The 18911-nt window shown below is 39.5% G+C and overlaps 1 protein-coding gene across 1 annotated transcript in view; it reads right to left on the reverse strand.

The window, feature by feature from the left end:
- The window catches only part of KCNH8 (potassium voltage-gated channel subfamily H member 8), a 337488-nt gene that overhangs the window by 216541 nt on the left and 102036 nt on the right, over window positions 1–18911 (reverse strand). The window contains exon 2 of the mRNA XM_046641053.1: window positions 13598–13831. Within this exon, the coding sequence (XP_046497009.1) occupies window positions 13598–13831 (234 nt within the window). The remainder of the gene's footprint in view (window positions 1–13597; window positions 13832–18911) is intronic.

The raw sequence follows: 18911 nt of genomic DNA on the forward strand, positions 1-18911 counted from the left end.
GGCACCATCCAATTCAAAGCTGATGTCCATGATGCTGCTGCTTTGACATCCTCAACAGCCCAAGGAGATCTTTATGAAAAATATTGCGCTTGACCTCGTTTTGCTCAGAATTATCTTCCTTCCTCCCCAGGTCTTACTCAAGCTTAGGATACAGTTTCTTTTATTTTCTGTAATCTCAAGGCTTGTTTCTCTAGCTCTTGTTAAAATAGATTCCTGGCTGGCCGGCTTGCCTCATTGTTCTCTAGAGGTGGTGAAAAGCTAAAATGACTACAAGTGATGCCTGTGATGGGAACCCCTGTATCCACAGAATACACTCATTTAAATACTACACTTTGAATTAAAAAGCATTTTCTTGTTGTAATTTATTACATGAATGGGCATGACACACCTTGCTCTGAAATTTGGATCCTACATGAAACCATTCAATATGTAATGCTGCAAGTCCATTTCTTTTTTTTTTTTTTAAAGATTTTATTTTTTCCTTTTTCTCCCCAAAGCCCCTCGGTACATAGTTGTATATTCTTCATTGTGTGTCCTTCTAGTTGTGGCATGTGGGACGCTGCCTCAGCATGGTTTGATGAGCAGTGCCATGTCCGCGCCCAGGATTCGAACCAATGAAACACTGGGTCGCCTGCAGCGGAGCGCGCGAACTTAACCACTCGGCCACGGGGCCAGCCCCCTGCAAGTCCATTTCTTAACAGTCAAATGGGGAAGTCACAAATGCTGCACATTTAAAATGTTAATTTTGAGAACGATCTGACATTTTACAACTCCAAGGCTTTGTCGTTTTTCCCATATTGAGCTTCAGTTCTAAAATGCCCATAGGGCATAATCAAATATTCTAAAAATCTTCTGCAGAGTCACATTGAATAACTGAGTGTAAGAGAACTCACTAAGAACATCTCAAATATAAACTTAGTGTAAGGAAAGTAACGTGTTTGACTATAATTATCTGCCATGAGCAGCTCGTTGTAAAAAAAAGAGGAAAGTCATGTAGAAATCTGCTTCCTTTTGTCTTTGCCCGTGAGCTGATCTCATAAGACTGCATGGGAACGTGCCTCATTCGGACAGTGTATATGGACATTGGAGTGAAGACAGCTCTTGCCTAGTTAGTGGTATGCATACTCCTGGGGGTCAGAGATTATTTTAGGTGGTACACATAAATAACTTACATTTTAATATTTGTGTATTAGTTTTAATGTGTATTGAAACAAACTATGCAGCTAGCACAGCACACCTATCTTTAGACATTTTGAGGGAAATGAGTAAGATATCTCCAGATGCCTTCCCCTTTTTCTCTCCCTCTCTCCTCTTCTCTTTGTATTTTTCCCAATCTTTCTACCACTCCACTTTTTATTTACTGAAGAATTTAGTGTTTCAGCTTCTGATCTGCATCTGACTATATCACTTGGCAGTTGAGTAAACAAGGATCTCCCTTAGCAGGCATCTACCTTAAAAAAAATAAATAAAAACCAGTAAATTTTATTTTATTTTGTTTTTGGTGAGGAAGATCGGCCCTAGCTAATATCTGTTGCCAATCTTCCTCTTTTTGCTTGAGGAAGATAGTTGCTGAGCTAACATCTGTGCCAATCTTCCTCTATTTTGTATGTGGGAAACTGCCACAGCATGGCTTGATGAGTGGTATGTAGGTCTGTGTCCAGGACCGGAACCTGGGAACCCCAGGCTGCCAAAGCAGAGTTCACAAACTTACCCACTATGCTACCAGGCTGGCCCCAAATCCAGTAAATTTCAAATAAGTTGTTTCTACTGTCACAAATATGTATATATTTTAAAGTTTGTATCACAGAAAGTTGAAAATATAACTACATTTTAAAAGAAATAAAAACTGGCTAGCCCCATGGCATAGCGGCTAAGTTCAGTGTGTTCCACTTTGGCAACCTGGGTTTGAGGATTTGGATCCCAGGTGCAGACCTATATGACTGCTCAGCCATGCTGTGGAGGTGACTCACATATAGAATGGAGGAAGATTGGCACAGATGTTAGCTCAGGGCTAATCCTCCTCAAGTAAAAAAAGAGGAATATTGGCAACAGATGTTGGCTCAGGGCTAATCTTCCTCAGCAAAAAAAAAAAAAAAAAAGAAAAAGAAAGAATGAAAGAAAGAAAACTAACAGATTCAGCATTGATTTTTCTGGGCATTTTACCCTGTCTTGAGAAAATTAAGTACAGAAATGTGAAGTGCATCAGTGGGTAAAGAAAATGAACAAGGGAGAATTGCTGGGGCAAGGACAGGTCGAGGACTGTCTATCACATAACACAGACCCGCATTCAGGTCATTTTTCAGCATCCAGCTTACTCATCTGTAAATGTGAGACAATTCATATTTGCTTTGAAGCATTACTGGGAAAATTTAAATAACATACATGCTGCTTGGCACAACGTAATCAATTAGATTTATTATTACTTAGATTTCATGGTATATTTTAATTTTAAAAAGTTTAATAACACTGTTTTGATTGTATATTTATTTATGGTTACCTTCTGTTTGATGCTAGTGATCCTGGTTTTCCATTAAGAGTAGTAATTTAGTTTTCTTTTGCTTGCAATTTCAGTAAAAAAGTGAGTTAAGTTAAAGAAAAAGCTTAAGTAAGCAATAGTTCAGTAGGTTTCTTGTTATTAGTGCTGTCGAGTTAATTCCAATTCTGACCCCTAGTGATCCTGTGGACAGCAGAGAAGAATGCTCCCTGGTCTTTTTGCACCATCCTCTCACCTTCCAGTGCTGTATCAGACAATGTTCTGCTGCTGTTCATAGAGTTTTCATGGCCAGAAGTGGGCGGCCAAGTCCTGCTTCCTAGTGTGTCTTAATCTAGAAGCTGCACTGAAACCTGTCCACCATATGGGTGACCCTGCTGGTATTTAAAATACTGGTGGTATAGCTTTCAGTAGCACAGCAACACACAGCCTCCATAGTATGACAAAAGACAGGTGATGTGGTTCCCTAACTAGGAAACAAACCTGGGCCTCAGTGGTGAGAGTGTCAAATCTTAATCACTAGATCACCAGGGCAGTTCAGGAGGTATATGGAAATAAATGGCAAATCTTGAAGGCGACATGGGAATGACCGAGGTTGTGAGTTACGAGAGTTATCCACAACTCTAATCAGACTCAAGATTCCATTTTGTAATAAACACTTATATTTCCCTTTTGTTTTCTTTAGGAAGATTAGCCCTGAGCTAACATCTGCTGCCAATCCTCCTCTATTTGCTGAGGAAGATTGGCCCTGAGCTAACATCAGGGGCAATCTTCCTCTATCTTATATGTGGGACACCAGCCACAGCATGGCTTGATAAGCAGTGCCTAGGTCCATGCCCAGGATCTGAACTGGCGAACTCCAGGCTGCCGAAGTGGAGCATGAAAACTTACCCGCTACCTCACCAGGCCAGCCCCCCTCTTTTCTATTTAGAACTGAAAAGTCATCATAATAAAACTTGCCTACCAATAATACACATTATTTTCAGAAAAGCAACATTATATATTATTCACAGTAATATACCAGAAATAAAGTCATCTCTGATAAAATAATATGCATTTCAACACGAAATGCTCAGGTATGGCTGACTACAATGTAAGATATAAATAATAAGGCAGTTGGATAATTGGACCAATATGCAGAATCAAGGTGATTGCACCCGTTCCGAGTGCAGAACACATGCAGACGTGCTGCATTGGTGACAAGTCCTGTGAGTCAGTGACAAGATTTTCTAAAAAGGTGAAATTCTAAATAAGATGAGGTTAATTTTCTCTCACTACACTATGGTTTTATTCTTGGAAATTCAGAGAGAAATTAATGCTTTCCAAAAGAACTGTGTGTTAAGTTCTCAGCTCAGGTAGTTAGTGTTTTCCTTCCTGAAAAGCCTGACGGAGCATTAGAAAGTCATGCCGTGCACAACACTGTATTGTTAACCATAGGTCCTACGCTGTACAGCAGATCTCTACAACTCGCTCATCTAGCATAACTCAAACTTTAAACCCATTGAGCAACAATTCTCCATTTCCCGCTCCGCTCAACCCCTCGCAACTGCCATTCTGTTCTTGCTTCTATGAGTTTGATTAATTTGGATATCTCCTAATACCTCATTAGGACTATATACCATATACCTCACTATGACTAATGACATAGATCTCATGTTGTGTTCTTACCACAAAAAACAACCAACCAACCAAAAAACCACAAAAGAACACAAAGAAATTTTTGGAAGTGATGGATATGTTTAGTACCTTAATTGTGGTGACTGTGTCGTGGGTATATGCCTATGTCCAAACTCATCAAGACATATACGTTAAAGGTTTGCAATTTTTTGTATATCAATTATATCTCAGTAAAGCTCAAAAGAAAAGTCATGCCAAGCGTCGGACAATTCTTTAATTGCAAGACCACCCCACACATTACCATATATTTAGCATCCCTGACTCCTGTCCATTAAATAACAAAGGCAACCCCCAATTATTTAGTCAAACAGCCCTAGAGATTTTTAAAATGCCCTGGGAAGTAGTACCAACCCCACTTTCACAGAGAACCAGTGGTTTAAGAGTAAGGACCTTGGAGTCAGAGGGTGTTTATGCATCTCGGTTTCTTTATTTACTAATTTACAATCTTGGGCAAGTGGGTTAAATTCGAATCTATTTAATGTAAAGGTAACCAAGTGCTATAGGTTGAATTTTGTCCCCCCAAAAAGATATGTTGGCGCCCTAACACACAGAATCTCAGAATGTGACCTTATTCGGAGATAGTCTTCACAGAGATTTAAGTCAAAATGGGGTCATTAGGGTGAAAACTAATCCAATATGACTAGTGTCCTTACAAAAAGGGGAAATTTGGATATGGACACTCATGCAGGGAGAATACCTGGTGGAGATGAAAGCAAAGATTAGGGTGATGCTTCTATAAGTTAAGGAACACCAAAGATTGCCAGAAAACCACCAAAAACTAGGGACAGTCATGGAACAAATTATTCCTCACAATCCTCAGAAGAAACCAACCCACCTGACCCCTGATCTTGGACTTCCAGCCTCCAGAACAGTGAGACAATAAATTTCTGTTGTTTAAGCCCCTTAGTTTGTTGTACTTCATTATGACAGCCCTAGCAAAATAACGCATCAGGATAATCTTTTTGCAAAATTAACTATTTCATTTTAATTTTACCCTTAAATATTTGCCTTCTTGCAGCATTTTTCTTCCCTTTGGAACTATTTAATATGACAGTGAGCTTGAAAGACAAGCTTTCTGTATAGAAGACATGCATAAACATATAAGATAATCATATAAAGACTGGGGCTTATAGATCTAACCACGATGGTCTTCCACGACACAGAGAAGATACAATTTCTTAGCCAGGAAGCCAGACTTAGGAAGAAGGCAATATGACATGGCAGCCCAGTTTGTCCATTTTTATCTTGAGGAACTGGGAAAAAGAATAGGGGAGGCCAGAGACAGTCTCCTCACTATGAGGTTTCACAGCTTTGAAGCAGGGGGGAGCTGTGTTGGATAGTTTTTTGTAAATGCTGAAGGCAGAAGAAAACTTTTTCCTCCTCTGTTTTTGGGACTTGTGAGAGACACTGTCAGGCTACGTCTTTACCAGCATGAAGTTGGCTGCCTACTTGTGAGGAAATGTTATAGCACAAAGGGTGCTCGAGTTGACTTAGGAACTCCCTGTGCTTCTATGTTTGAAGGATGGAAATTCTCACCCAAGGTAGCCATCAGTCTCCCAAGGTCAGCAATATAAAGGATAGAGAAAAATAGTGAAGGCTTTAATTAGTGGCATGACGAAAGGGGAGGGAAAAATGAAGAGGGATCTACAGTGATTTCAAGAGCTAAGGAGAGAGGAAGTCATTTAGGGAGCACCACCAAGCACAAAACCCAGCTGTAAAGGCCAATAAGGGAAGCGTCAGGCAGATGGGCCAGGCATGACTCAGTGGACACACAAGGGGTGGGGAACCCTTTCTACAGTATTCCATGAGTTCAGATATGCTCCTCACACCCCAACCATGCAAATGACAATTTAGGGAGAAAAAAAGAAGAAGGAGACGCTCAGAAATTGGGCTTATATACCTAAAGCAATTGTATATTGTCTAAAAAGATTGTTTAAAATACCACATGAAAGACAAGAGTGGCAATGGAGACTTGGTTTTTGAAGTATCCCCAATCCTATCACAAAATTAAAGTAACTAAGACAGCAAAATCAGAAATCTGCAAAAGACACCATCAACAAAACTATATGACAACGTGTTTCCATAAACCTCAAGAATAGAGGATGATGGGCAATACCAACTAAGAAGCTAGACCCTTGCAGCAACAGCAGCCACATAGAAAAAAAAGGATGGGAAAAGGAGACTTCTCATAGCCCTTGGAGCTTGAGACCCTGTGTATCATCAAGAGGTGTCTACTGCTCCCGAAAGAAGAAATACTCTGTGGTAGAGGATTCCACAGACAGATCTGAATACAATTAAGACTAGAAGGAAACTTCACAGTGCCCAATTTGTAGGTGAGTGAAAATGGGCTATAGAAAGATAGGATGGTGTTGGGGTTGTCTGAGCCTTCAATGCTCTCAGAAAATCCAGCAGAAATTCTCTGTTGGAAGTTTGGAGAGCTCACTGAGTTCTATACTGAGAAGAATCTGCTAGAACCAGAGCCCTACTTGGTCATAGCAGGAAAATCAGGGTAAAGAAAGGAAAAGTTTCAGATACCAGTGCGGGAGACGCCCACAGTAGGAGAAGCGACCTAACTCAGAAAGTTGCAAAAATGCAGCTAAATGGAGAAGCCATTTTAAAAAAAGATTTTTTGGTAATGGCAGAAGGAACCTGAAAGCCGTAGATTTAAGAAAGTTTTCCTAGCACATCTCTATGTCCAATATTTTCCTAAAAGACAAGAAAAACATATCTTTTTCAAATACAACAATAGAAAAGAACGAAAGAGAAGATAGAAAAATTATCTGAATAATGTAACTACAGAAAGTAAAGACAGAGTCAAAATATTCCATAAAGCACACAAAACCTAAATATTTCAAAACGAGTAAAAAGTAATTGAGAAAAGTTTACAAACTCTGGAACAATGGCATACATTGACTTCGAAGGGCTCAGAAATAGTATGATTAGGTGTTACGGGAAGAACAGTATCCCCTCAAAGTTCATATGTTCAAGTCCTAATCGCCATTACCTCAAAATGAGACTGTAAATGGAGAGAGAGTCTTTAAAAAGATAATTAATTTAAAATGAAGTCACATGTGTGAGCCCTAATCTTACATGACTGGTATCCTTATAAGAAGAGAAGATTAGGACAAAAACACACAGAGGGTAGACCATATGAAGACACAGGGAGGAGGAGATGGCCAAGGAGAGAGTCCTCAAAAGAAATCGGCCCTACCAATATCTTCATTTTGGACTTTTAGCCTCCAGAATTGTGAGAAAATACATTTCTGTTGTTTAAGCTCCCCCATCTGTGGTACTTTGTTCTGGCATCCCTAACGAATATACTTGGCAAAAGAATGATATAAATAACACTAGCTAACGAGCTCAGGAGAGAATTTAAACAAAAGATAAAGAACTGAAGACTAAAGAAATACAAGCGTGAATGGTTACCAAAAAAGTAAAGGAAAGGAAATAAATTATATAAGGTAAAAAATGAAAAAAGAAAAAAGAAAGTAAAATGAGACAGAGAAAGAAAGTGATAGGTATAGACGATGGGCAAAGAAGATCCAACATTCATAAATTAGGTGATCGTAAAGAGGAAAACCAAAGTGATATACCAGAACAATGATGATTGAAATTCAAGAAAAATTTCTCCAAGTCAAAGGGACTTGAACATAAACACTACAGGACACACAGCATGAGAAGAAAAGTTTGATCCAAAACATTCTATACCAGGTGGCATTAAACTGCAGCCTGCAGCCCAAATCGAGCCACCTTCTGTTGTTGTCAATAAAGATTTATTGGAAGACAGCCTCACCCATTCATTTGCACGTTTTCTATGGTTGCTTTCACACTACAATGACAGAGATGAGCGCTTGTCACATAGACTGTATGGCTTGCAGAATGTATAATATTTACCATCTGGCCTTTTACAGAAAAATTTGCTGACCCAGGTCTGTGACAAGATATATTCCCGTAAAACTACTGGATTAAAATAAGATAAATTAAACATCCAGGACAAAACACCAAGGCATTTAACTAGCAGCACTTTAAGGATAAAACAATACTCTATGCAAGTACACAAGAGAATAACATAATTGAGATATTTAAATGATGAAAATATGAACCAAAGATTTAATTTTCAGCCAAATTGGTCTACAAGTATAAAGGCCACAGTCATACTGTTATTAACATGCAAGAGCTCTGGGGCCGGCCCTGTGGCCGAGTGGTTAAGTTCGTGTGTCCCGCTTTGGCGGCCCAGGGTTTTGCCAATTCGGATCCCGGGCACGTACATGGCACTGATCGTCAGGTCATGCTGAAGTGGCATCCCACACAGCACAACCAAAGGCACTCACAACTAGAACATACAACTATGTACTGGGGGGCTACGGGGAGAAGAAGAAAAAAACAAAAGAGAAAAAAAGATTGGCAACAGATGTTAGCTCAGGTGCCAATCTCTAAAAAAGAAAACAGAAAAAACAAAAAAACATGCAAGAGCTCAGGGGAAAACAGTTCCCCTGAGCTCTTCCTGAGATGGCTCACAGAATGAGCTTCAGACAAGCAAGCAATGAGTGGAGGAGTTTTAGGATAAGAATACATGGTGATCACTAAGCATATTTAACTGTAGCAATAAGATTAAATGATGGAAGATAAGAGTGACAAAATGTAATTGCTATTTGTGCTAACAATACCTATGAAAGAGGCGAAAGAGGAACAAGGCAAGGCTATAAGGAAGGCAGACCACGCACGCTAACTGTCTTATTGGTAGTAACTGGTACTAAAAGAACATTCCTCTAAAGGAGTTGCGGGAGAGAAAAAGGAGGGAGAAGTGGCTCCTGGCTAATTACAACATTGCGTATAGTAGGAAATGAAGATAAAAATCTTTACAAAGTGGGACTGTATCATATAAACATCTCACATAAAAGATAACTCTTAGAAAAACACAGAAAACTTTCTAAATAACAAAAGGAGTACTTAAAAGAGAGAGAGAGACAGAAAGCAAAGAAAACACACCGCATTTTAAAGGGAATACAGTCTATCAATAGGAAGTTGGTTGAATGGACTTTGATAGATCTGTGACGTAATACTATGCAGCTGTAAAGAAGGAGCAATCTCCAGCATGTACTGTTCTGGAAGGTATACGCAGCTGTACAGGATGCATGTTGTTCTGCAAGGTACAGGACAGTGTGCAAAGTATGCTACTGTAAGAAAAGGAGGGAACCCCAAAGATATATGTATTGCTTATATATTTTTTTAAATGAGAAGATAAACAAAAAGTTAATAAAATGATTACCCTGAGTTAGGGTAGCCATACATTTGTTTGTCCACAGCAGCCCTGGTTAATACCTCTTGTATATCAACAGAAGTGGAGGGGACTGCTTCTTAAAAAGGCATCCTAATGGTACTCATTTCTGATATATATGTTTACCCTGGACTATCGAGAGGGAGGACAAGAAATGAGAAAATTAGCTACTGAACAAAAAAATGTAAAATATTCCTATCTCCATTTTAGACAAAGAAAAGTTTGTAAATTACACTTATCTGTGAAACTATTTCTCTTCCTAACTATTAAACTTAATTGTGAAACACCTTATTCTTTCTCTATATTGGTTTCCTCATCTGTAATATGACAATAATAAGAATATCTCTTTCTTAAAATTGTTCTGAGATTAAATAGGCTAACATAAGTAAAAGTTAAACGTGTGGGAAAGTTCTCAGCACATCGTAAGTGCTATAAGTGAACACATATATAAGTGTTAGATATTATTATTTTTCTAGTCATTATTATTGACCTTTTAAAAGATTATACTCTCTTTGATAAGTATTCTTTATTTTAGGAGGGGTGTGTGTGTGCGTACACGTTTCTGTGTGTCTGTTTTCTATCAGCTGCCTCAAGGAAACCACAATACCACAGAGAGAAGGCAGCATGACTTCACAGCGTGTTGGAGCAGAGATAACAAAAGACCAGACATGGACTGTTCTTCCAGTTCTTTTATGGTTTTATTTTACTTTTATTTGGGCTGAATTACTCTACATTTTTGGAGGGATTCTTCTGGAGAATACTGTATCCCACCTTTTTTCCTGGTCAGGAGAGGAGGAGAGAGCCCTGAGGGAGAGTAACTGGTGGGTAGAGAAGATTTTCTTAAACAGGTTAAGACTTTCTGAAAGAAGTCGGGGACATTCACCCTATGAATTACGAAAGAAGGGGCTGCCTTTAGGTGGAGTAGAGAAGGAAGGAGGGCAGTCTTCAAGACTTAAAGCATGATTAGGAACTGGGTTCTGCCAAATAGGCAATGCCAGTGAAGGATTTCCTATTTATATTTTCTTTGGACTCAGTCAACGGGCATACTTGCCATCCTGATCAGAGCGTGTCTTCCTTTATGATAAGTCCCACTGGATGTCCCAAACCTTTAGAACGCTCTGCTGCACATCACCAGTCTTGGACCAGGTTACTGGAATTACAGGCCTGGGTAGGAAGAGAAAGTTCAGCCTTTTCCCCATCACTTTTCCCATGAGGTCAAGAGAACAAGCACAACACTGAGGAGCCAGGAAGCAAAGCAGCTCCATCACAAATTGTTGAAACGTATTTGGAGAGGATGAGAGATGAGCATCCACTTTCTAAAGTATATTAAAAGAAAATGAGCTTTGAAGGAGAGAAGGAGGACCGTTAAGGTCGTAAGCACATGTTCAAAAGTCAGAAATCCAGACGTCCTGTAAAGTGTCCATAGGTCCCTTTAATACTCAATTTCAATTCCATTCAGCAAGCATTTTCTGAGAAACTAACATTTGATGACACTGCTCTAGACTCAAACTCTATGCACTGGGTTGTGGAAATAACTAACGTGTAGATTGTGCCCTCAAGGGGGACAGTTGTCTGTAGAGAGAAATATTTATAAAGATAGCAATACCACAGCATGATCAGTACAGAGGAAGCTGCAATTTTTAATCACTTATATCTGGATCAATTAGTTTACTCACGATGCCAGACAATTTCCCATAGTGCTTGGCTTAGAGGGGACTGATACCTTTAATGACTTCCACCCAAAGGGGTCCAAGGCTGCAAGCATCTTGCAAAAAACAGGGCTCAGGAAATTCTTCTTTGTGATGACTCCCACCCTGTGCTCGATATGTTTTACCTATCTGGACTCCAAGGCTCCAACCTTTGGGCCTCTCACCTAGATTCTCCCTCTCCCCCTGAACCTTTCTCAGTGCTGCCTCATTTGGATATTTTGAGGAGGCTTAAAAGGGAAGACACTCAAACGGATTTGCAGTGACCTATACAAGGAACCTATCTTAAGAAGGACAAGTCTGCAGTCAGCAGATATTTCAGACAAAGGATATTCCTTTTCCCTTTGTTTCACCAGATGGCAGCTTTATCATTCCCTACCAGTCTGCATTCTCAGTAACATCCTCCATTTTCTTTTATCTCAAGCCCTCTTTTCAATGATTGTGGTATAATTAGATAGAGCTAGAATCCTTTTCTTTTATCATATTTGCTATGTAGGCCTTATCTATTGACACTGGGAAGGACACAATGGTCTGAACTGTGTTCCTAGTGCCAAAGGATTGGATATCCTGTCCCTCCCAGAGTGGTATTCTCCAGTATTTCATGACTACTGTGTTTCCAAAATTCACATAATCAAGGACTGGCCTCCAATGACAAATAATTTATAAGAGGGGATGAAGTTCCCATGCTCAGGCTCCTATTTCTCTTCCTGACAATGACCTCAATATTAAGTATTGAGAGCAACATATAGAGGCCAGGGATGCTGCCAATCATTTACAAAGCACAGGACAGCCTCCCACAACAAAGAATTACCAGCCCAAAATGTCAATAGTGCAAGATTGTTAAAGTATGATTTAAATGCTGTAACAAAAAGACCCCAAAATATAGTGATTCAAACAAAATAGAAATGTATTTGTGTTTGTCTGGGGTGGGTTCCTTCCATATTGTTGCTCTGCATTCCTCTAGGATGTTGTCCTTGTCAAATGGTTGACGCTGGCTTTCCAACCTTACCTTAACATTCTGACCCATACTCATTAGTTTGCTAGGGCTGCCATGACAAAATACCACAGACTGGGTGGCTTAAAAACAGAAATTTATTTTCTCACAGTTCTGGAGGATGAAAGTCTGAGATGAAGGTGCCAGCAGGATTGGTTTCTCCTAAGGGGCCTCTCTTGGATAGTAGTTAGCTGTCTTCTCCTTGTGTCTCCATATGACCTGTGTGTGTGTATCCTTGGTGTCTCTTCCTCTTCTTAAAGGATACTAGTATATTGGATTAAGGTCTCACCCTTATGACCTCATTTAACCTTAATTACTTCTTTTAAAGGCCCCGTCTCCAAATACAGTCACATTGGAAGTTAAGGCTTCAATATACGAATTTGAAGGGACACAACTCAGACCATAACACCATGGGAAAGGAGAAGAAGAGAAATTAAAGAGCAAACAATTTCATTTTTTAGAAATGTTATCTAGAAGTTGCATAAATCAATCCCTCTTTCAAAGCACTGGCCCAAAACTCAGTCACATGCACAATCTAACTGCAAAGAAGGCCAGGAAATATGTTCCCTATCTTGGCAACCACCACGTGCCCAGCTAAAACTCAGGGGGTTATGTTACTAAAAGGAAGAAAGAAAACTATTCAAGGAAGAGATAGAACTTTAGAAAATGGAAAATGTTGGTTCTCATTTTTGATTTTCATTTCCCCAATTTAATGCCTCTTGGATTCACCCCATCTACCAGGGTCGATGGAATAATGATATCTATTCCCACATAGGACCCAAGCACTGTAGGTACCGTACCCATCTGTAGAAGACTAGATCCTCTTTCCTTTAGAGGAGAGTCACAAAACTGCGACCACAAGAAAATACCTAGTATTTCCCCAGGGGCAGTTTTGAGCCCAGCAAATTTACTCCCTTTAGACTTTTTGTCTTCAGACTTTAAAAGAGTAGTGAGAAAGACTGTGGCCAGCGAACCAGAAGAGAAAATGACTATGCTGATCTCCTTTAAATTAATGGCCTTTTTTTCCAGCAAACACTCGATCTCTCTCCTTAATGACTGAGGTTGAGATGTGGTTCTTAAAGGTATAAAATTTGGAAAAATATCTCTGGATAAAAGATCATCTGTTAATATATTAATAATGATCATATCTAATACATATTTTAAGAATGACCATAATAGAATAGTAATACACTTTATTTTAACATATATTAGCTCAGTTAATATACTGACATTAGAGAGTTATAATTCTAATGCTACATTTTCATGCAGTGTATGCTGCTAATGGCTAAAACAAGGCCATCATCCAAGGCATCTGTGGAACTTCTGTAACAGACTGTATTTATGTGAAACATCATTAAAGCTTAATGGGAGTTATAGAGCAATTACTGAGTTGAAAGAAGGTGACCTTTCACAACTGCCCAATGAGCACCAATCAAAGGCAGCCAACTCACCGTTCTTCTTGTAGAACATAATTTCTCCTTTGAATTCTGTTTTTTCCTCCAGTGACTTTTCTATTTGAAGTATCAGTTGCTCATTGGTTTCAACCCCAAATAAGAATTTGCAGCTGCAACTCTTCTGCATGACTTCAGTTCGGGCAAATCCAGCAAGCTCGCAGAAGCCATCAGAACAGTAGACTATGGGGAAACCCTTAGCCACCTGGGCGTTTGCAAGGATGAAGTTGCTATCTGTAGAACAAGAAGAAGACACTCAGCGACTAAACAAGCATGAGAAACTCTTTTTAAATCACAATTTTAATAACAAATTCTGAGCACATGTGTTAAGCTACCAGTGCCTAAAATGCATGTCCTGATGTGCCGAGGCGGAAAAGAGACACTCCAAAGCATAAAACGGCCTTGACCCAAAGAAGCACATGTTAAGTTCTGACTTCGGCTCGCATTTTGAAACACACCATGGAGGGAGCACAGTATTCACTGGTCTGCTTTGAGGCACCTAGCATCTGGTTGGCCGTTAAGGTGCGGTGCTTTTGAGCGTGGCTTCTGGTTCATCTTGTGAATCTGCACTTGATGTACAGCTGAACTTACACATGTTACTCAAAGTCTAAACCTCAGTTTCCTTAGGGTTGATTTCCCTAAAAGCAGATGCTAAGACAAGGATTTGAGTGTAAGTAGTTTATTTGGGGGTGACTCCAGGAAGTTGGCAAGTGGGGATTTGAGAAAGAGAAGGAAGGGAAGGTAATAAGGAGTGAGATAACAAGGGGTTTACAGCTACGGTCAGCCGAGGCTCAATCACACAGGGACCCTAGAAGTGACTGGGTAGAACACAGCTCAGAGTTTCCCATTGAGGGGAGAGAAAGCTGGGGCATTTATCCACCAAATTATTGATTAGGGTCACTTCTGGGGTGTCAATATGTTGGCATTTCTGGCCTACCCACTTGGGCTAAGCACACTGTCCAGAGGTCACCTGGGCAGTGAGATGCTGGAAACCATTGGTACATAAGGAAACTGTCTGTTCATGATCTCAAGGGTGAGTCAAGGTGATATTGGAAGGACAGTGACAGGTATGCTACAAGGATGATAGTGTTACCTACATTATAGGCGTGTTGTAGGGGTTACGAGATAATGTTTACAATGAGCTTAGTACAGTGCCTGGCACAAATAAGTACTCAACAAAAAATTATCATTGAGTATTATTCGTATCTTTAAGGTTATTATATGAATAAATAAGAAGCAGAAGGCAATCAAAAACAGTAGACTTGTTAAGTGCTTAGGGATAACCCCTGGAGGCAAGCCTGAGAGGAAATATTCAGGGAAGATTCCCGCATGACAAATTTTGTGAGATTAACTTTGAGGGAGGGATATGATGTTTATAGGTAAAAAGATGCATGTTGGCGATGGGGTGTAAGATAAGGCATTTATGAAACCTGTTGGGGGGTGACTCCTAGGTTCAGAATGAGTTAGAGACCATTATTAAATTATCCATTCATTCACTCATCAAACAAATGTAGAACACTGTCAGTATACCAGGCAATATTAGAGGCTAGAATTTTAAAGATAATAAAAATTAAAATGGAAAGAACTACAACAGAAGTTGTTAAATGAAAAAACAAAGATTCAATGTAGTATGTTATTACATGAACTATTTGCATGAAAATATATAAACACATATAAACATGCACATATATACCCCAATAAGAAATATTTATGTATATCTAAAAATACATGGAATAGCTGTAGATGTCTTTAGAGAGAGCAACTTTGGGCAAAGGTGGTAGGAACACTTACTTTTATATCTACCTACTGTAACCTTTGAATTTTATACCATTTGCTTTATGTAGTGCCTATTCAAAAAAACAGTATGTTTAAAAGAGCTTTGCAGCAGACAGCCTATCTTGTATGTCATGAGAAAGGAGGAATTCTAGCTACTTCCAGGTGGCCAGCAGGACAAGCACAAGATCTAGTCCGTGGGCTTCCCCATCTCCTTTTCAACATCTGTTGCATGTTTCCATAGCCCACCATCAGCTGGCAGAAGCAAATCCACTCTACTCAGCTTTGCTCCAAACAGCCCCTAAGCCTAGAGTACCAATTCTAGTGCTAACATCTGCATCCTGCCCGGGCCAGTCTGGCTCCTCCACCCTCCCAGTCAACTTCTTCCTGTGGAGAAAAGTCAGAGCTAAAGGCCCACACTGGGAAGCCTTCAATGGTATGTTGTCTTGAAGCCATAGGAATGAATTAAATTATTCCAGACTAATATTTAATTCTCTCCCCCTTTGCAGAAGCATTTATGGACTGTGTATACTATATGTTGGACTTTGTTCCAGGTGCAGAGGCAAAAAAGCTTATTAGATACAGTCCTGCCCTTAAAGATCAGTCATGAACCTGTGACAGTTCCCAGCTAGGTCCAGAAAGCGATACCCTCCCATCTAGGCTATGGTCTTAGCTTCACCAACTCCACACAGCTTTAGGTCACTCTCCAACCGTAGTGTCTCTTCCTCCCTCCATTCTGAAAGTTCCACGGAGAGAGACTGCTTAGAAAATGTAAATGCATAGCATTGGCAAAGTACTCAAACATCCCGAAAGAGCTTTTAACGTGCTTTCAGAAGCCATTTTTCAGTCGGCTGCTGACATGTTTACTGACTTTCTCCTGTAGGCCAGGTAACATGGTTCTACCATATGGCAGGTCCTAGGATGAGGTGAAAGGGTGTTAAAAGATGAATAAGGTATAGTCTCTAGCTCTAGCATATTACAATTTAATTAAAGAAATGCATGAATATCAATAACTCAAAAACACAGCATATAATAAGCACCAAAATCAGTGGTACACAGATAATAAGTACTACCAGAGCTGAGAAATTAAAGATCCTAGGCTCTGAAAATGGTTAATTAGAAATAAGACAAAAATAGGCGGAGATGATTTATCAAAGGTCCTGGAAGGTTAGAGCAGATGCCTGGATGGAGGAGGCTCAGAGGATGAAGGTAGAAACAGGAATTGGAGACAGAGAATAAACAACATTACATTTTGTCCTAAAGACCCGTTTTCCCATTATTTAAAAGGCTACAGTAGTTTTCTTTTGTTAGTATTTATCTGGTATACCTTTTCTCATCTTTCTACTTCAACCCTTCTAGGGACTTATGTTTTATAGTTGTCTTGCATGTATTTAAATTTTTTAAAAGAACAATATGAAGATACATCCATCAACCTGAGATCAACATATTTACTTTATTAATATTATTATATTACACTGGTTTTTTACCGACTTAACTTGTATCCTCTCTTCACTACTTTGTTATTTTGCAATTTTAAAAATTAGAAAAAATACCACATCTAGATTTTATAACAATATTTAAAAACAACAATAAACACCCATGGATCATTCATCGAGTGAAAATCCCAGTGTGTAACACACAGATTGTATTTCCCTCCTTCCCCAAAGAAGACACCCATAACTTGTATTTTTATAATAATAATTCCCATTTATATAGTTTTTACTGCTACACACGTATCTTCATGAAACATATTGCCTATTTTTTCCCTGATTTTTGTGGCATATAGTATGGTGTTTCATTCTGTATATTTCTCAGTGACTTGCTTCTTTTATTAGTTTTCTTAGCATCTTTATAATTGTTTAGGAACATAAGAAAAGACCAGTCCTTTGGAGCTACAATAAGCTTCTGAAAAAAGCTGCTAAAGGATTCACCAAATTGCCTGATCTGTGTGTTTCAATTAAGGATTATAGTGTATTTGGGGTGGTTAATTCTTCCTGCAAATATATTGCAAAAACAAAGCGGAAAAAAAAAAAAGTCATGTATTTGGCCTTTTCTGTTTATATTTAGCACTTGTCCTCGATATGTAATTGCATTTCAATTCCAAAGAGAATTTAGTGGCAGTTGGCTGCCTCATAAAGCTTAGTGTACTAGCTACATGAATAGTCCTTCTGTTCAGGAAAAGAGTGGCTCCTCTCACCCAGCTATCTACTTGGAAACATATGCTTTTCTGAATGCCAGTCCTGGAATCTCCAAAGAAGAAACGTGACATTTACTTTAGAATTATGTAAAACAAAGCCATTGCCATAATGATTATGAACCCATCACGGGTATACCACTATCCATACATATGCTAAGGGTATTTAACCTTTTAAGGAATCAATTATGCATATGTGATACGCATCTAAATGCCACACAGCTTTTCCCAGCTTGTTTCTAGGTCATCCTCTTGTGTAAATTCAATTTTGAAGTGCCAGTAGACAGTAGGATCTAAACGTGTTTACATTTTAGGCAGTTGATTATTTCTCTAAATGCTTCCTTAGCAAAAAGCTTTCCTGGATCATCAGAGGGAATCTCAGTGTGGGTGGAGACCTGGGTCACTTGGTCTGACTTCCTAACATAGAACACCACTTTCCCATTTAAACTGAGATGTACTATTCATTGTGACTTCCCAGGCACGAAGGGTATGGGGGCAGGCATGGAAAGGTATAGAAGAAACAAAAAAGAGGAGAGGACAAATGTGGATCCACCACTAATTCCTTTTCATCTTGTACTTGCCCCGTTTTTCAGATGAGAACACTAAGACCTGGAGAACTTTACTTTCCTGTCCAAGGTCTGAAGCTAGGGATTAAAACCAGGTCTGTGTGACAGACTGTGTTTACTATATCATGCATTCTTTCTGAAAGAAGTGACTTGTTCTCTACTTCCAGCAGAAAAGGGCTAATTCTAGAAAAAGATTTTTACCTCTTCCATTCTACGAAGAGCAAAAACCACAGATTTTTCTCTGTAGAGATTATTTATTGAACGTTCATTGAAGACACCTCCTAACTCACCTGGGTCTCTCAGCAAACTTTATGCACTTCCTCATTTCCTCCAGAAAGTCAATATTTCAAAACTATGACAGCAACTTTCTTGGTTCCAAAATATTTTGCATAGGCCCGTTCCAGAGGCCTGCAGGGGGCAAAGAAATGTAACTGCTATTCAAATGATCTACTTTCTGAGCTCCTCACGCCCTTTTAATGTACATCACAGTATTCCTAAAATTCTCCCATTGAAAGATCCTCCTACCAGCCGAAGCCAATAAATGCGTCCTCCAAGGGGCCTGCAGGCACAGAACTAAGTCCGATATCGTTTTGAAATCTCCAGTTTTAAAAATCCATCAGTTGGGCCTGGCCTGGTGGCCCAGTGGTTAAAGTGCTGCACACTCCATTTTGGTGGCCCGGGTTCATGGGTTTGGATCGCAGATGCAGACCTACTCTGCTCACCAGCCACACTGTGGAGGTGTCCCACATACAAAAAAGTAGAGGAAGACTGGGATAGATGT

This window comes from Equus quagga, chromosome 1, assembly GCF_021613505.1.
Source record: "Equus quagga isolate Etosha38 chromosome 1, UCLA_HA_Equagga_1.0, whole genome shotgun sequence".
Lineage (NCBI taxonomy): Eukaryota > Metazoa > Chordata > Mammalia > Perissodactyla > Equidae > Equus > Equus quagga.